The following is a 17,930-nucleotide window of genomic DNA, read 5'->3' as shown; positions in this document are numbered from 1 at the left end:
TGATAATAATTAAATAGTAAATACTATTTTTATTATAGCGTTTGATTTTTTATACCACTTCTTTTCGGTCATACCTCATCAAAATTATAACGATATAAAGAAATTGTCTATGACTCTTCTTAATAAATACTACTCTCGTCTATGAGCTAATGAAACGAGCATTTTATTATATGTATTTTATTCAAAATATTTATATTAAAATACAGGCTCATATCACAAGTTTTCTTTTTATTTTATACTAATAGAGGTTTATTTCTAATTCATTAGCAATATACATAATATAATTTATTTACAAGAAAATTAAATTTATGTAAAGTCACTCTTTGAACTTCATCTCGGAGTTCATGATAAAAAAGTTACATATAGTTCATAATGCTGCGTTAGAAATCTTTTATTAATTACCTAGTTGCTAGTAGATTAAATATAAACCTCTTTTAACAAGCTTTTCACAAAAAAGGTTTCCTACAAGTTTGAACTGGTCGAATAAACCATCACAGGGTTTCACCATTGCAGAGTTATTTGAAATTTACTGATTTCTTATCGTTGTAAACTTCATTGTCATGAAGTGAAATATTTAAAAATGCTTCTAATTCACATCAAACTACATACATAAGTTTGCTAATAACTGAGTGAACCGATCAATACTGAAAACGTATTTTTTTAACTTGAACAAATGACCGATTCGTAAAAAGTTGTAGTCATAAAGTTTTTAATGTTCTTTACGGTGTCACTGAGAAAACCACAAGTAGCACAAATTGTAAATTAGCAACTCTCGTACAATGCTATTAATCAACGCAATATTAATATATATTTCTAACAATACCATAAAAGGCTCTTGCTTAATATGTTTTTACAAATTGGTTATTTTAATTCAACGATTCGGAGATCGTAATACTACAAAATCGAATAATTACAGCTACTTACAAGATATTGACTTCTGGAATGCATAGCGTCTTGTCAATAGATAAAATTTTAAACAAGGAAAACAATAGACTGTAGTACTCTAGCAGCGACTAGACCTTTTGATCAGTCTGAACTCTCTTATCAACAACTTATTACTTAAAATAAAATTCACTCATTAAACAACGAATCAATATTAATTTGTCATTTAAAGACGTACTACTAAACTTATCTTGCATAGCATATTATATACAGTCTCCTAGTGTATTTCAGTCAATATGACATGCAATCTTTATAATAACTGGAAGAGACAATTTTTTATTGCTATCGTAAGTATATTTTAATAATAATTTAAAAGAAATAAGAGGGAAACGTGTTTCCATGGAGAATTAGGAAAAAGAACAGAAAAATAACTACACATATACACTGGACGACAAAATAATACAATAATATCACCACAAAAAGTTTAAATGGATAAGCCTCATGATTTTTTATTCGGCACATATTTGATGCGGAACAAACAACATTCTTAGGTATAACTTGGCGTGTATGGAATGGAACAAACGAAGTTTATTCGCCTAGTGACAAGATACAGCAAAGAAAACAACTACTAAAACTATTTATATCATTGAACTGGTGCAGAACTTTACCTTTCATTGCCACAACGAAAAAATCGCACGTTTTTTGTTTCTTTGATTAGAATATCTATGAGAGCAACTTTACATCACTAGGTGTTATTGATCAAGCCGTATAGATATGAGGTTGGGTCAGCAAGCGCTTGGTCAGGCGGTCGGAGGTCAATGACCTTCCCTTGCGAGAGGCAGAGTACTCGCGATGACTCCAATACGCCGGTGAGACGATGTGCTACGAACACAACCGTGCAGCCGCCGAACGCGCTTCGAAGCGTGTCTAGGATTAAACGCTCAGTCTCCTGGTCCAAATTGGCAGTGCACTCGTCTACTAAAAGAATCTGGTCACATAAAAAAATCATCAATTAGATTATGAAAGAGGAAATAGCTTTTTATAGCACCTACAACTGTTTCATTTGGCATTTACATTAGTAAACATCAGTTCGGTCAGCAAAGTGTTGTGCTCGTCTCCATCTCCGCAGCGAAGCCCCCGTGCGCCCGCATTACACCTTTTCTATAAAGTTGCAACTAACCTTAGGTCGCTGCAGCACGGCTCTCGCCAGACACAGCAGCTGCCCTCCCCCCCTCCCCACGCCCCTCGCGTCCGCAGCCAGTCCCCCGCGCGCGCGCACTATCTCCCTCGCCCCGCAGCTGTCTATCGCGCGCCACACATCAGGATCCGCGTGCAAGCGAAGCGGGTCCACGTTCTCACGGATACTGCCGCCGAATATGAACGGCTCTTGAGGTATCACGCCGATGCGAGATCTGTTAAAATACGAATTGTGAGGATCAAATAAACATTACCTTAGCGCTTAATTCAAACATCAAACCATTTAATTAAAGTGGCTATAAATTTTTGAGACTACAAGTTTTGTCTTCCCCCAAAGGGATAAGATATGAATGTACCTGAGTGCTTGCAGCTGCAGCGTGTTAACATCAACGCCGTCGACGCGCACGCGGCCAGTGTGAACAGGCACGAGGAGCAGGGTGGCCGACAACAGTGAGCTCTTGCCCGCTCCAGTGCGCCCCACCACAGCCAGCCGCTCGCCCGGCCAACTTGAGAACGTAACGCCTTGCAACGCCATGTTTGCGTTGGGCGATTCGCTGTGAATATATAAATGTATGTATATTAAGACCACTCCACCTCTTTCCTTTCTTAGGTTAGGTTTTCCTTTCAATAAGACAACTGGTTATTTTTACTTTTTTTGTCAATCCAGTATGAGACCAATCTGGCCCTTTTTTAGCTTTAATCCTGGTTTTGGAGAAGTAAAGCCAAAAAGACATGGCAGGCATTTCCGTTATTAAATTATCCAATCCAGAATCTTAGTAGACCCAAACTCCTCAGAAAGAACTAATCCGAGACATAGCATGATGATGAAAGTAATTTATTAAAGTCTCGCTAGATTCTCAATTTTTTCTGTAAACAAATAAATAATAACACAGAAGGTAATAAAAACATTCATACCTATACTTAACATAAACATCTTCGAATTCTATCACACCTTGCGAAGGCCAACCATAAGGCGGGGAGACTCCGTCCATCTTTTCAGATTCAACCTGAGTATTACAAAAGTTGTTTATTGTAAGTATGTAAGTTAATGCTTTATTTATTGTTCACTAAAGAACTACCCCCATACATTACGAAGATAAAACAGTACTACAGTACAAAGGCGGGCTTATGTATAACAAGATAGATAGATTCTTTATTGCACCATAAGAAAAAGAAAAACAGAAAAAAAAACACAGTTGATGAGGTACAAAGGCGCTAAAGCAATCTCTTCCAGTCAACCTTAGAGTGGGAGGAAATAAAAATAAAAATTGGCGCAGTACATATAAAATGTAATGACAAGGTATGAGACTTAGACAAGTTACATTAGTTACTTAAGTTGAAAATCACTCATCTTCTAAATGTAGTTAATACATTATACTTATTTAGGTAAGATGACACGCCTAATATATCAACGCAGAGCACAAACTATTGATTCTAGTGATTTGGCAATGTAGCTTCCATCATCTGCACTAAGAGCGGATCCCCCGAAACTTCCGCGGGAGCGATTGTTAGGACGGGGTACTCTTATATACCTGTGTTATGTACTCCCCGACTCGCTCCACGGCGATCATCTCTCGTTCTGTTTCAGTGAAGGCGCTGAGCACGTTGCTCAACATCGACGTCATTGACAACGCGTATGATATCGCGAGCCCCACAAGACCTGTGCGTAAATATGTATTAGCGAGTAAATTTAAAAAAAGAAAATCGAAAATAAAAAAAAACCTTTCAAGTTCTTTGTAATAAAAGACAGATCTGGGATTTTTAGAAGAGTTTTTTATAGATGACCTTTATGTTACGAAAAAATGCCTATTTGTTGGTTCGTTTACATGAAATATGCCGCAGCGGTGGCCTGCAGTCGCAGCGCCAGCCACTGCTGCCAGGTCTCACAGCAGAGCGGTATACCTGCGTCCTGTAGGTGCGCGCCGCGCTGCAGCACCGCGACGGCGGCGCTGGCGGCCACGACGGCCGCAGCGGTGGCCTGCAGTCGCAGCGCCAGCCACTGCTGCCAGGTCTCACAGCAGAGCGGTATACCTGCGTCCTGTAGGTGCGCGCCGCGCTGCAGCACCGCGACGGCGGCGCTGGCGGCCACGACGGCCGCAGCGGTGGCCTGCAGTCGCAGCGCCAGCCACTGCTGCGCGCCGGCCGAGCACAGCGCCGCCCGCTGCCAGTTCTCCACGAACTCCTCGCCCGTCTCCAGCCAGCGGGGAGATGAACCCATCGCTCGGACTATCGTTAGACCTGTCAAATTGAATTTACTTTATTAAGTTTTAACGAAAGCGACATTACACCGAATGGCTAAGAAAGGCTTTGAAATAAAGAATTTAACTGCAAGGTATAAAAAACAAGACGATCGCAAACAAACTTCTTTAAAAGTATATCATTGAAGTGGGTTTAGCCAGGGGACCATCACGCATTAGTACAACGTACACAAATGTACGTATACCCTCAACAATTTACCTTCGAGAGTGTCGTTGAAGTGTGTATACACGGGGGAGAGAGTGACGCTCTGCAGCCGCTTGAGCTGCCTCGAAGTAGGGCGGTAGAGGCGCTGCAGGCGGTAGTACACGATCGCGACGGGCAATATGGCCGCTACGAGCCACGGGAGACCGTATACTGTCACTACAATGGCGCCTAGACAAAATATACATTCGTTTCATTTTCACAATATGGATATATGTAGATGGACGACACTCACTAACAGAATTGCAAAGACCGCCTTTTTTTATAAAAAAATACAATTTTAAAATTATGAACATGCATAACTTATTTTAGGACTATATGTATTTTAAAAAAATACGCCTATCTAATGCAATATCGATAACAACTGACAAGTAAGGTAAGTCTAAAATATAACATTTTTATTTCTAATAGTGTGCTTTTTTGCTACAATATACTATAATAGGCAGAATTATTGTAATACTTACCAATCAATGAGAAAACTTGAGCAAGCAATATGTTGAGTATGAAAGGTAAGGAATCGTCCACAGTGTACGTGTCCGACGAAAACCTGTTAAGAATGCGCCCGAGCGGCGTCATGTCGAAAAATTTCACTTTCGCCTGAAATAACAAAATAGTTTATACGTAAGCGTAACGCAATAACTTAGTTTATAAAGAACCACTTATAACCACCATATAAATTAAACCATGCCTAAAACCTAATTAATGTTGACTATGGCGGACTATTTAGCTATTTCCAACAATATATGTATTGACTGAGGAAAGCCTAGCATTATCAATTTTTTGTGCAATAAATACTTAAAACATGGAACCGTTTAACATACAGAATAATATCAGTATATGATAATAATATACTTGCACGTATGATAAAATATATACAATATATTCATGCATAAAATAACAATAATAACATTCCAGAGATAAATTCAAAAATTTCTAACAAATACATACCCTTACAATAACTTTCAATAAAACTTTGTGTATCTTCGTGGCAGCTTCTACTCCCCCATACGCAAACAGAAACGCTCTCATTATAGTGAATACTAGGTTCAAGGCTGCCAGTACGAAATACATCTCTAAATAAAAGTTGTCATTGTATATCGGTGTTGCGTTCAGACCAAGTGGTTCCATCTCATTTCTAATTACACTTGTTGTATTAATATTTGAATTTTGAGAGAGTATATCGTCGCCATTAATCAGAGATATAGAGGCATTCACAATTTTGTGTATTAAACCATCGACACCAATAAATGCATGATCCAGTAAGGTGTTATTCTCATGCACATCACTAAATTCCAAATTATTAGTGACGGTAGTTGTATTCTTTCTGCTTCTCAGCCAGAAGGTTAACCAGACGAATGTGAAGTTTTGTGAAACTTGCATGAGTAATAAAGACAACAAGATAATGAGAGAGAGGAATGCTCCAACCGATCGTAAGTATAATCCAATCACCCACCAGCCGACGGTTCCTTGAGACATCGCTTCCTGAAATAAATAAATGTTGTAATATTTAAAATAAACTGCTGTACAAATTAGATTTGTCACTTGAGAAAGAAAAATATCCCGGTTAATTCTGTCTTGATTGAATTCAGTCGATAAAACAGTACACGCCTGCTTTTTTTAAATTTGCATGAATTCGCGCCATTTATTTGGTATTCGCCACGTTAAGCTTTGTAGCTAGCTGTATATCCCTTGACTGATGTTTACAATCTTCACGGTAAAGAAAGCAGCTGGTACACACGAAGTTTTTTTTCGCTACCAGAAAACCATGAAAGCACATCACTACATAGTATAAAACAAAGTCGCTATTTTAGTCTGTTTGTCTGTATGCTTAAAGCTTTAAAATTACGCAACGGATTTTGATGCGGTTTTTTGTAACAGGTAGAGTGATTCAAGAGGAAGGTTTTTATGTATAATTTTTTCCGAATTTTGCACCCGTGCGAAGCCGGGGCGGGTCGCTAGTTAGTTATAATATGAAAATATGGATAAGGACGTATGGACAATCAGTACTTACGTCGTCATCCAGACTATTTCTGCTGACGGTATCCTCCTTATTATCCAGACAGGGTGGCGGGGGCTCCTCGCCGATGCTCTCCGTCTCGCTCGGGAGTATGTCTTCCACGTCGTGCAATACCATGTCTGGGGGTCCTGTATTATGTTGTTGTAAATAAGCTTAGAAGTTGCTAGATCAGTTTTGAGCATTTATTTAAACGATTGGGAACTTTCACACGAAAACAATCGTCTAAATGGATGCTCAGAATCATAGTCAAGTTTTTGTTGAATGGTTAACAGGCAATGTGCGAAACCACGACCAGTACGTTTGAGAAATAGCTTCACCTGTTTAGGCAGCCACAGCACATAAAATATCAGTTTCGTAACGGTCGAGCACGCTGCTTGCTATACGCTTAGACATCATCAAGCAGAGATCTAGAGGCGGCATGTCTCGCACTGACCCTGCCGCAGCACTTGGCCGGCGCGCAGCAGCACGACGTGGTGCGCGCGCGCCAGCTGGCGGGCCGAGTGCGACACCAGCACGCGCGTGCTGTGCCGCAGCAGCCCCAGGATGCAGCGCTGCAGCACGTGCGCCGCCACCTCCCCGTCCAGCCCCGACAGCACGTCGTCCAGGAGGTACACTGCACGATTAAAGAGACGGCTCATTAAAATATTCTATTAATTACATAGAATATGGAATGAAAGCGAAAGAGTGGCTTCTGTCCGGTGCTACAGGCGTTAAGGAAAGGTGACTGATGAACATTAAGTGATACAACGTACCTACTACACGCTACTTTACCAGGTGTGGAGTTTTCATCTTTCCTAGCACGATCACTACACTTCTTTGCTTCATCTGAAGCAAAGAAGTGCTCATTAGTCTTTGACTGAACCAAACTATCTCACGATTTAATCAAGGTACGATTAAGGAGAAGGTCAACACTCGCCTTGTATATTTCATTCAGCTGGTTTGTGCACCGTTTAAGCATCCCGTTATCTTCCTTCGTATCACACCCGCGTGCCTTCAGCAATAACTAAATACTGGCACATACCCTTCTTGTCCTGGTAGACGGCGCGTGCGAGCGCGATGCGCGCGCGCTGTCCGCCGCTGAGCGTGCAGCCGCCCTCGCCCACGAATGCGTTCCAGCCCAAAACGTTCAGGTCCTCTGCAGTAGGGATCTCACTCGTATTATTGTTCTAATGACGTTTAACATGTCAGCAAATATGTTAGGAAATGTTATTTTAAGAAGAAAGCAAATTTTTTTTTGACTGTTGACCGTTTTAACTGTTTGACGAACGCGGGGCACGGTGGCAAGATTAAAGCGAAATAATACCATTTATTTGCCAGCACATACGATTCCGTATAATCACAATACCTGTACAAACGTCAAAACCAAGAAAAAAATAATACAAAATAAAAGCTAAGCAGTGTAGTTGTTACATATATTTCGCTCATATTTCTGTTCGGTTTTCATAAACATAGTTCATTATAAAAAAAAATGCGTTAAATGTGGACTTTTATAATACATAAGTTTGTAATCAACTGTAATAGCTACCTAAAGTGATGAAAACTAGGCCACGAGTTAACAATCCTGTCCGTATCAGTGGACATAAAATTGGTGACTCTCGACGTTTGGACTTAGATCATTGGGGTTTTTTGTGTCGTGACTCAAACCCTTTTAGTCCACGGGGATGATGATACACCGCCTCGCGACATGTCATCACAGAGTGGACGACCGAATCTTATGTAATAATTTCTATTATTAAGCCTTATAAGATCTATCAAAGTATCAGTAGGTATTACGAAAAGAGAGAAAAGAATAAAAAACAGCGTACCAGTAAGTGCGCAGGCGTCGACGACAACTTTGAATTTAGCCTCGTCATAGGGTTTTCCAAAGAGAATATTGTCCCGAATGGTGCCGCGAGTCAGCCACGGTGTCTGAGGCACGTAGCCGAAACCTGGCACACAAACAAATATTTTGTAGGGGTCGAACCTGACTTTTTTTCATATCGAAGTAAACACTTTATCAAACTTTATCTGAAAATATATGTATATGGTCGTAAATGTATGTATTTACAGGGAATGTACGGACGCCTGCAGAGAAACACGACAAACCAAAACTTTAAGAAGGTAAAGGTTCTCCGCAGGTGACTGTACTTGGTCTCTGAAACTATTTATCTTCTCAAAAATTGACAAATTTAGCATGTATTTTGCATGTCTGTAAAAATATTTTTGAATAAATCAAAATAAGCTTACTGTTCAAGCTTTCCGGTATCTGAATATCCCCGTATTCTTTGTTCATCTCGCCGATTATAGCCAATAAAAGCGAGGTTTTCCCACTGCCGACGCTACCCGCAACTCCTATCAATTGTTCCCTCCCGATTTCTAAATTTATATCTTGAAGCGAAAACAGCTCTTCCTGTTGAATAATATCGCTTGATGACGAAGACTCTTGCCCATGTATACTCGCTGCGGACTTCTTAGATTTCCCTTTATTCTTTTTTGATTTTGGAAACGGTCTTTTGACAATGCTGGGTTTGGACCACGCGAACGTCGCGTTTTTTAATATAATCATCTTGTCTTCGTCTTCATTTGTATTTAGTCTGTCATAGTATCTTTCTGAGTCCATATCGGGTAGCTGGAAAGATATATTTTAATTTTTTCCCTTTTAAAAGAATTACAGGCCTAGGAATTGCAGTATGTATATACTTACGTCAAGATACTTCTGAATTCTTTTTATGGAGACCCAGGCTTCTGTGAGCCCATTTAGCACCCAAGGGAAGGCATTCAGTGGCGCGATTAACATATTGATTAAAGCTATGGTAGTAAATACCTGAAAAACATATTAAAAAAAATACTTCAAGGTCATTTACAATAAAACACATTACAATCGAATATGCAAACTTGTATAAGTTGTTTTGAAGTGGCCACTTGCAACCTTTGCAAAATAAGAACGTAAATAGATTAATACCAATATTAATTTTAAATAAAACTAAATATTCTCAAACAAATAACTCACCACCAATATTGTATTTTTATTGTCTTATTCTGTTTTCTATGATTTTAACATATAAATACATTAGACATGTCGTGTGGTCTCTTTTCCATGGATATCGTAAAAGGCGACTAATGGATAGGCTAATAAACTTGGGATTCTTCTTTTAGATGATGAGCTAGCAATCCATCACTATTTGAAACTCAATTCCATCATTAAGCCATACAACTGAAGCAAGCAGCCTTTCAGTCTTGGCGAGACATATTGGTTCTGTCCACTCCGTAAGGGATAAAAACGTGATCATCGTAGTTATATAAATACATTTGTCTTAAAGGATGCCGGTTCCCGGCACCAATAGAAAAAAGAATATGACCACTCCATCTCTTTCCCATGGATGTCGTAAAAGCCGACTAAGGGGTAGGCTTTAAACTTGGGATTCTTCTTTTAGGCGATGGGCTAGCAACCTGTCACTATTTGAATCTCAATACTATCTTAAAGCCAAATAGCTGAACGTGGCCTATCAGTCTTTACAAGACTGTAGGCTCTGTCTCCCCGCAAGGGATATAGACGTGATTATATGTATGTATGTATGTCTTAAAGGATCAATACGTACAGTGGGCGCATCGAGTGGCTGCCCCCTCATCGCGTGCGTGCCCAGCGTGAGCGCCGCTACGAGCACGGGCGTGGTGGCCCACAGCACCACGCAGATCGCGTCTAAGTACTTGCGCCCGCGCAGGTAGCGTAATTCTCGACTGCGCGCCTCTAACGAAAAAGAAAACACGTATAGTAGCAAAATATCTGTAAAATGACTGCAATATAATAATATAAATTAAATGTTACTACTTTTTGTGTTTACTGTCTAAATGTGTAAATGGTATATACTACTTATACATAGGTAAAAGTTAAAATAAATCATTGACTAAAATAAAAATTCACTACACAATTAAATTTTGATTTCACCCATAAAACAGTAGTAAATTTTCATTGAAGTCATAAAACATACTTGTACTATTTTAAACTTACTCACCATTCACTTTATTTATAAAGTAGTCCTCCCAAACATGCATTTTGATGGTCCTAATACCCTTGAGCAGGTCGCTCATAAGCGCGACGCGGGCGTCTTTATGTCGCATCATTTCTGTGCTCAACTGGCCTATTTTGTTGGCGATTACTTTATTGATGGGAATCAGTACTACGGAGAAACCAACGCCGGCGAGAAAAGATATTCCCACTTGATGGTAAAGTAGGAACAATGTGATGACTAGCTGGAAGATTTTTTTTATTTATAAAACGGAGGAAATGATATTTTAAGAAGAAAGCAAATTTTTATTTGACTTTTGACCGTTTTAACTGATTGACGAACAAGGTTAAAGCGAAATGATACCATTTATTTGCCAGCACACACAATTCCGTATAACCACAATACCTGTACAAACGTCAAAAACAATAAAAAATTGTACAAAATAAAAGCTAAGCAGTGTAGTTGTAACATATATTTCACTAATATTTCTGTTCGGTTTTCATAAATATAGTATATTATAAAAAAATGCGTTAAAAGTGGACTATTATAATATACAAGTAATCAACTGAAATAGCTACCTGAAGTGGTATGCTCCATAAGGCATGAAAACTAGGGCACGAGTTAACAATCCTGTCCGTGTCAGTGGACATAAAATTGGTGACTTCGCCGATTGTAAAAGACTTCGAGAGTTCTGTAGAAGTGACGCTAAGAGTCTTTCGGAGTATGGTGGCGACAATAGCACCTCGCATCTTCAGGCCTACTAGAGACATCAACCAGTTGAAGTGGACATTAAAGAAGGCAGATACGAGCGTTGCCGCTAATAGACCTGACGCGTATAAATATCTGAAATTTAAATAAATATTAATTAATGTTCATTTGTCATGGTAGGTTTAAACTGACTCAATCATAATCTTTAAAATATAACACATGGTACAAAGGGACTGCTCATAATTTGTAGAATCAAACTATGCCACATCTATACGCTGTTTTGCTGTTTGAACGCGCTAATCTCAGGAACTACTGGTTCTAATTGAAAAATTAAAATATAAAATCACGCTGCAACTATAAGGAGCAAAGAAATAATGGAAGATGTGAAAAAAACGGGGAAAATTATTCATCATTGAGGGCTTCAATGATGCCCAAAATAACTATTCCACGCGGACGAAGTCGTGGGCACAGCTAGTATATTATAAATGAAAGCATTCGTTAGTTGTGATTAATTAATAATAAGAAACCGTAAATAAAACAAAACCTATGGTCATCATTTTCATTAAAGGGCTATTAATGCGAAAAAGTAAGTGGCCGGTTTACACATGTACCTAAAACAATTACCGCCAAAAATTGCTATGTTTAGTCGATAATATTACCTACTTTAACACTTAATTTAGGTTACGCATTTCAATATCAATAGATAGAACAGAAATATACATTTGTTGGTATTTTTTGTGGAAGTTACTCCTGTTTTCGAAAAATCCTTTTTCGTTATTGTACAAAAGAAAATTGTTTAATAAAAGCAATTACCCTAAATGTGCATCAATGCTTTCGTCGTCAACGAAGGCAATCAAATAATTGAGCAGCAAGGGCCCAGCAAATCCTGCCATGTCGGACACTAGTTTCAAAATGCCGATGCTATAGAACTGCAACCCAAAACAGGTGTGCAAAGCTCGTAGCAACGTCACATTCTGCCGTCGAATCGGTCGCACCAACACCCGGGATGTAGGCGTCACCGGGGTAGACGCTTGAGGTGCTGTCTGGCCCACCGAGCCATAACCTGGAATAAACTAAACTCATAGACAAGTTTCCTCATACCCTATAAAATTCTGAATAGTACCAGATACATACATACATACATACATAAAATCACGCCTCTTTCCCGGAGGGGTAGGCAGAGACTACCTCTTTCCACTTGCCACGATCTCTGCATACTTCTTTCGCTTCGTCCACATTCATAACTCTCTTCATACAAGTACATAGTACCAGATTCAAGTACAATATGGTATAATTTGCATTCCACTGTTTTATGATAAAAATTCAATCTCACTGTCTTTCTTTATTTAAAACTTCATGCTAATATGATAAAGCTATTAAAGATTTAATGTTCCACTCTTAGGTATTGAAATCTTTTAAACACATTGGATTTTTTTTTTAAATTTGCAGCAGGATAACTCATGGTAAAAAAAACTCAATAATTACCAGATGCTATAAAGGGTTCATGGGGAACTTCTGTGAATTGATAATGGTCTATATTGCCTACTAAAGCTTTATCCATCTTTGCTCCAACATAAGAACATCTATATTTTCCAGGGATGTCAAAAAGCTCTTCAGGGTCGCGCAATTTATTTTCCCAGCCTACAAGTAAGAAACACACAGTACAGTAGCATACGGTCAGTTGGTTCGGATGCGCGACCACAAACATATGACTCAAAAGTTAAATAAATACTCAATTGTAGTTATAATAAGCCCATGTTGCTATTGGTCTGTTAATTAGACAAAATAAATTAAATATAAGCTAGAAGTATCCAAACAACAAACTTGTATGCGGGGATTATGGCAAGTTCTGCCTACAACTCCAGAAAACGATGTGTCATGTATATGTGAATTTTATATACATATATACAAGACATATCTTTTCTGGAGACAATATTAAATGGGGAAAAAACATATTATGACAGACTTTATGACCATTCAAATTCATATTCTACTTAATACTGCTACTACAAGCCATAGGGTACCCCTTATTTTGGATGAAATCTACTGAATTCTATCGGTGCGGTGTGGTTCCCGGCACCAATAGAAAAAAGAATAGGACCACTCCATCTAAAGGCGACTAAGGATAGGCTAACAAACTTTGGGTTCTTTTTTAGGTGATGGGCTAGCAACCTGTCACTATTCAAATCTCAATTTGATCATTAAGCCAAATAGTTGAACGTGGCCATTCAGTCTTTTCAAGACTATTGGCTCTGTCTGCCCCACAAGGGATATAGACGTGACCATATGTATGTATGTATCTACTGAATATATGTTTCCTACAAGATAAAAGCTCTAGCAACTAGTAATAGTTATTTATAAATTGTTATTACCTTTCAAAAGTAGTGGATAAACCCATGAAAAGGTGGTTTGGGAAAAGCAGCCAGCACCTTGCAGTGCCGTTCCTAGGATACCTTCATCCATATGTGGAAGGAGGGGAGTATACTCACTCTGCAAAATTATTGTTAATATATTGTCTGTGTGACACTAATTTAACCATGCCCACTTAAACAATACCAGACTATAACTAGCAACAAAATACAACTTTTTCTCTTTGTGTGGAAAATTATAAATGCCAATTAAACTTAACCTGTATGCTAAACCTAGAACTAAATAAATTGTACAAAAAAATAAGACTTTTTGCATTACTTTCCATTAGAAGAATTGCTCAAACAGATCTGTAATTTTCTGTAAAGTCTCATCTGTCTTTCAAAATCTATCCAAAGAAGTTGGGAATTACAACAAGCACTCTCAAACAAAATCTGAATCTTGTCCAATGATGAAATCTTGATCATACATAATTATAAAAATACAAAATACTTACATGTGAGTGTTGACTGCCAACAAGACATGGTGAATAGTATGTAGGCCTTGAATCACTTGAAGGTAACAATGTTATTAGATAGACAGAATGGAAACAGAGTAAAGCAATATTGAAATTCATTGATGTCATAGTCAGCACATTGGTACGTAAGGCTATGATATTTAGAATTGCCGCCAAACTCCACAATATAATCATCACTGTCGGGCCTCGGGAACTCAGACCAAGGCGATGTTTCAAGGCAAGAACATATCCGAAATGCACCAGCCATGATAAGCATGACGTTCCAGCAACAAAATATTCAACAGGGTATAAAACAAAATCTTTTTCAGTTATAAACATATAAAGTTCAACAATGGGAATGAAAGCTAATGCCAGAGCGACAAAACTGCGTAATACTATAGCACGTTCTTGAGTCTTTTCTCGAACCACCCAATCTCTTCGATATCCAATATAAAATCCAGATATAGTAGCTAATAAAAACAATACTGGTATTTGCAAAAAAAGTTCCTGAAAACACCGCCCAAAATCTTTCGATTCTTCGTTCCATGGTTGTAATCCTTCAGGTCCACATATATCCTCCCATTTCCAAGGAAAATTTGTCATTAGTGAACCCATAGATAGCACAAAGCGAATGAAGACAAGAATCCTTAGAATTCAGCCAAATCTCTTTGCGACATTACAGCTAAAAATTTTCAGTAGGTATGTTTGAATTTATGATTTGCAACGGTAGACACTTAAGCTCTAAGCCGTCAATGCTTTCAGCAATAAAAACTTATATTATTAGTAGGTACTAGCAATAAAGTCATATTTTTATTTTCATTGACGAGAGTAAGAGGTTATTTGGTATATTGAGGTTGAGCAAGAACAAAATTAAGCGTATGACAGTGACAATCATGTCACATTGACATTCACAATTGCTTGCCTTCTGCAGCCAAGAATTTTAAACACTAAGTAGGTAGCCGCTGTCCACAAGTTAAAAATCACGGGTCTGAATTGCTCTCATTTTGATTTGAATAAATATAGTTATAGCATAATAGTGTTGCAGTCAAAACTATTGTCGACTATGACTAGCAAAATCAGTCAAAAGTATTTTTGATCGTATGCTTTAGTCAATTACACTTTTATTTATTTAATTATGTACACAGAAAACATCCAGAATGATAAACACGAGATATAAAATTACATAGATTATGTGTTGCTATTGTTTTTGCTTAAATTATGTGCGCTAATATATTATTTAAAACTGCTATTGATATTTATCATATGAAAATTTTGTGGAGGGTTAGTTGCGAAATCGTTGGTACGGACGGTGTGCTGACTAAACGTAAACACCTTCAAAAAAAGGTGGTTCTTAGTTTGACCTCTATGTATCTATGGATGTTAGTCCGCGATTATCTCGCATTTCGTTGAACCGATTTTGATGCGGTTCCCAGAAAAGTATTTGTTACACCTAGAAGAAGGTTTTAGAAGTTTAACCTCAAACATGATGGATATTGATTGAAAGCAGTGGTTTATTATATTTTCAAAAGTTATCAATTATATTTAATAAAATTTCGTTGAGTCTTAGTTGTGACTTTTACACAATTCCATTTTAGGATGGGGCAGAGACATCTTAGGTATGTCATCAATTTATGATCCATAAATCATTTTATAGAAGTCTACAGTTTAATTTAAAAGACGCCATTTAAATAATAGTAACGTTTACGCAAGCTTATGACTATTAAACAATTAAACAAATTAAACAAATAAATATATATGGGACAAATTACACAAATTGAGTTAGCCCCGAATTTAGTTCGAGACTACTTAACGATACTATATTTTATAATAAATACTTAGATAGATGAACAAAACCCGGGGCAATCAGGAAAAGTTCGTTGCTCATCATGCCCTGGCCGAGATTCGAACCCGTGACCTCCGGCGTCACAGACAAGCGTACTACCGCTGCGCCACGGAGGCCTTAATTCTGCTACCTAATATAACAGATACCTCTAATTATGAAGAATAATCCTCGAAACTGCTTAAAAACAAAGTAATCAAATAGCGTCCGAGTTTGCGAGATTGTTTGAGATGTTAGCACTACTGGCAGTCGTATGACCATTTATCATCGATCGCAGGTACGCTACAATGGTCCGATTAAATATATACGCGTTTAATCAGTCGGTCTGACCAAGGTCACACGAAATTAGCGGCTACTGCTACACACGCCCTACAGGTGGTGGCTCTATAGGTATTACTTCCTTTTGCCTTTCCGTAAAGACAAACGTTAAAAAAAAGGTAATGTCACAGTCACAATGTCAAATTCAGTTCAGTTATTGAAAGTCGGTACGTACGGTACGGGAATGGTAACTCACAAATTTCTTAATTTATTATTACGAGAGCGAGTTAAAGGGAAAAATAAATATTGATTAAAGAAAACAATAGGTAGTGTTATGTTAGTGATGAAAAAAAAAAGAAATTTAAGCGATTTTTGTGTACCTTATTTTGTGGCGTAAGTTAAGTAAAATTTCGTTTTATCAATTCACTCATTTCAACAACAACATAATTATTATGTTTATATGTACATCGTTCATATAAAAGGGGTTAATACATTTTCTAAGCGGGTCCAACGCTAAGCCATTACCATTTCTATTGGTCTATGAAGTAGTTTCCAATATTAGGAATTCGCTAAAGTCTGTGAAGGTACTATTACCACTCCTGTCTATCATCCTACTTACCATCCTTGCTGCTCAATAGGTACCCTGTATTGTTTCTTCGACACATGGAAACTTATACTGATGGAACTGTTTATAAAGATGAAGAAACTTTTGACCCTATCCATGATATAATTGATTACTTAGTAAGATGTGCTCAAATATCTTTTAAAAATGCTCAAATTAACGAAAATGAGGTCAGAACAGCTGAAAAAATTAGAATGGCGCATCAGCTTTATCAACGTTCACCTTTAGATTTCCTGATGCAATTTGGAAAATATTTATCACCACAACACATCAGCTATTTTGAAAGATTAGATCCTCCTGAAGATTCTGTCAGATTTCGAGAGTATGTGTCAGAATTAAAGGTATACCACTCTGAGGAATCTCGTCACAAGAGAATTCGGAATCGGAGATTTAAAGCTTTGCAAAAGATGCAAAGTGAAACAGACTATTTTAGTGAAAAACAGATGATGTATCGCAATCCTTTACTGTATGAACAACTAGTTGGACAATATTTAAGTGATGAGGAAATAAGAGAACGTGATGGAGTTGATAATGAAAACCTAACATTTCTGAGTATGATTTTAGAAACTGTGGATAGAAATGAAATGAGGGAAACCAAAAATGTTCAGATGCTAGAAGAAAATTACAAAGAACAAAGTGAGGAAGGCACAAAAACTAATTTGACCAAAAATAATCAGGGGAAGTGGGGTGACTTTGAAATTCCTGATGTTAAACCAACTTACATGCCAGAACCAAGAAAACAGGCTCTGATAAGTGTTCCTGAGAGAAATTTACTACGTCAAGAGTTTGTACAAGAAATGTACAATAGCTTTTTAGATGGTAGTGATGTGGATTTTGACTACTCTAATGTAGATAATAATGAGCAGTATGATGATTTAAAGCAAGTGTCTCAAGATGCAGAAGATCGGTACTTTGATTCTGAGTCAAATGATGTTCAAAATCTAGAAGAGCACATGAAATTAATACAAGAATATGGCAGAAAAAATTCCAATAACTGTGACCCTAGCACTGAAGATCCACTTGATGAATTCATGATTCATATTATGAATAAATTGAAAAATAAATTCTACATGGTGTTTTAATAAAATCCTTGTTTA

At 37.8% G+C, this 17,930-nt stretch overlaps 2 protein-coding genes across 2 annotated transcripts; one reads left to right on the top strand and one right to left on the bottom strand.

Annotated features, from left to right (window-relative positions):
• Positions 1 to 77: 77 nt before the first annotated feature.
• On the bottom strand, positions 78 to 14,964 carry LOC106135400 (uncharacterized). Its single transcript, XM_060947823.1, has 22 exons — positions 14,114 to 14,964; positions 13,623 to 13,740; positions 12,736 to 12,891; positions 12,064 to 12,313; positions 11,121 to 11,385; positions 10,549 to 10,786; positions 10,135 to 10,283; positions 9,240 to 9,359; positions 8,783 to 9,164; positions 8,362 to 8,484; positions 7,578 to 7,691; positions 6,990 to 7,169; positions 6,551 to 6,684; positions 5,488 to 6,021; positions 5,004 to 5,136; positions 4,537 to 4,710; positions 3,982 to 4,317; positions 3,612 to 3,739; positions 2,995 to 3,086; positions 2,436 to 2,633; positions 2,063 to 2,294; positions 78 to 1,870 (listed from the first exon to the last, which is right to left on the bottom strand). Exons 1-22 carry the CDS (start codon positions 14,726 to 14,728, stop codon positions 1,628 to 1,630), a joined length of 4,914 nt encoding a protein of 1,637 aa, XP_060803806.1. The 5' UTR covers positions 14,729 to 14,964; the 3' UTR covers positions 78 to 1,627.
• Positions 14,965 to 16,415: 1,451 nt separating this feature from the next.
• LOC106135402 (coiled-coil domain-containing protein 97) lies at positions 16,416 to 17,930 on the top strand. The gene has a single exon (XM_013335690.2). The coding sequence runs from the start codon at positions 16,875 to 16,877 to the stop codon at positions 17,913 to 17,915; it is 1,041 nt and encodes a 346-aa protein (XP_013191144.2). The 5' UTR covers positions 16,416 to 16,874; the 3' UTR covers positions 17,916 to 17,930.

The sequence above is a fragment of the Amyelois transitella genome, chromosome 14, assembly GCF_032362555.1.
Source record: "Amyelois transitella isolate CPQ chromosome 14, ilAmyTran1.1, whole genome shotgun sequence".
Taxonomy (NCBI): domain Eukaryota; kingdom Metazoa; phylum Arthropoda; class Insecta; order Lepidoptera; family Pyralidae; genus Amyelois; species Amyelois transitella.
Note: the sequence above shows the minus strand (reverse complement) of the source record. Positions and strands in the feature narration are given on the sequence as shown.

Excerpts from the sequence above, each read along its gene's own strand:
- LOC106135400 (XM_060947823.1), bottom strand. The coding sequence starts at position 14,728 with ATGGGTTCACTAATGACAAATTTTCCTTGGAAATGGGAGGATATATGT. Across the intron at positions 13,741-14,113 it reads TTGGCAGTCAACACTCACAT|AGTGAGTATACTCCCCTCCT; the intron begins GTAAGTATTTTG and ends ATAATTTTGCAG. Across the intron at positions 10,787-11,120 it reads TATGGAGCATACCACTTCAG|CTAGTCATCACATTGTTCCT; the intron begins GTAGCTATTTCA and ends AAAATCTTCCAG.
- LOC106135402 (XM_013335690.2), top strand. The coding sequence starts at position 16,875 with ATGGAAACTTATACTGATGGAACTGTTTATAAAGATGAAGAAACTTTT.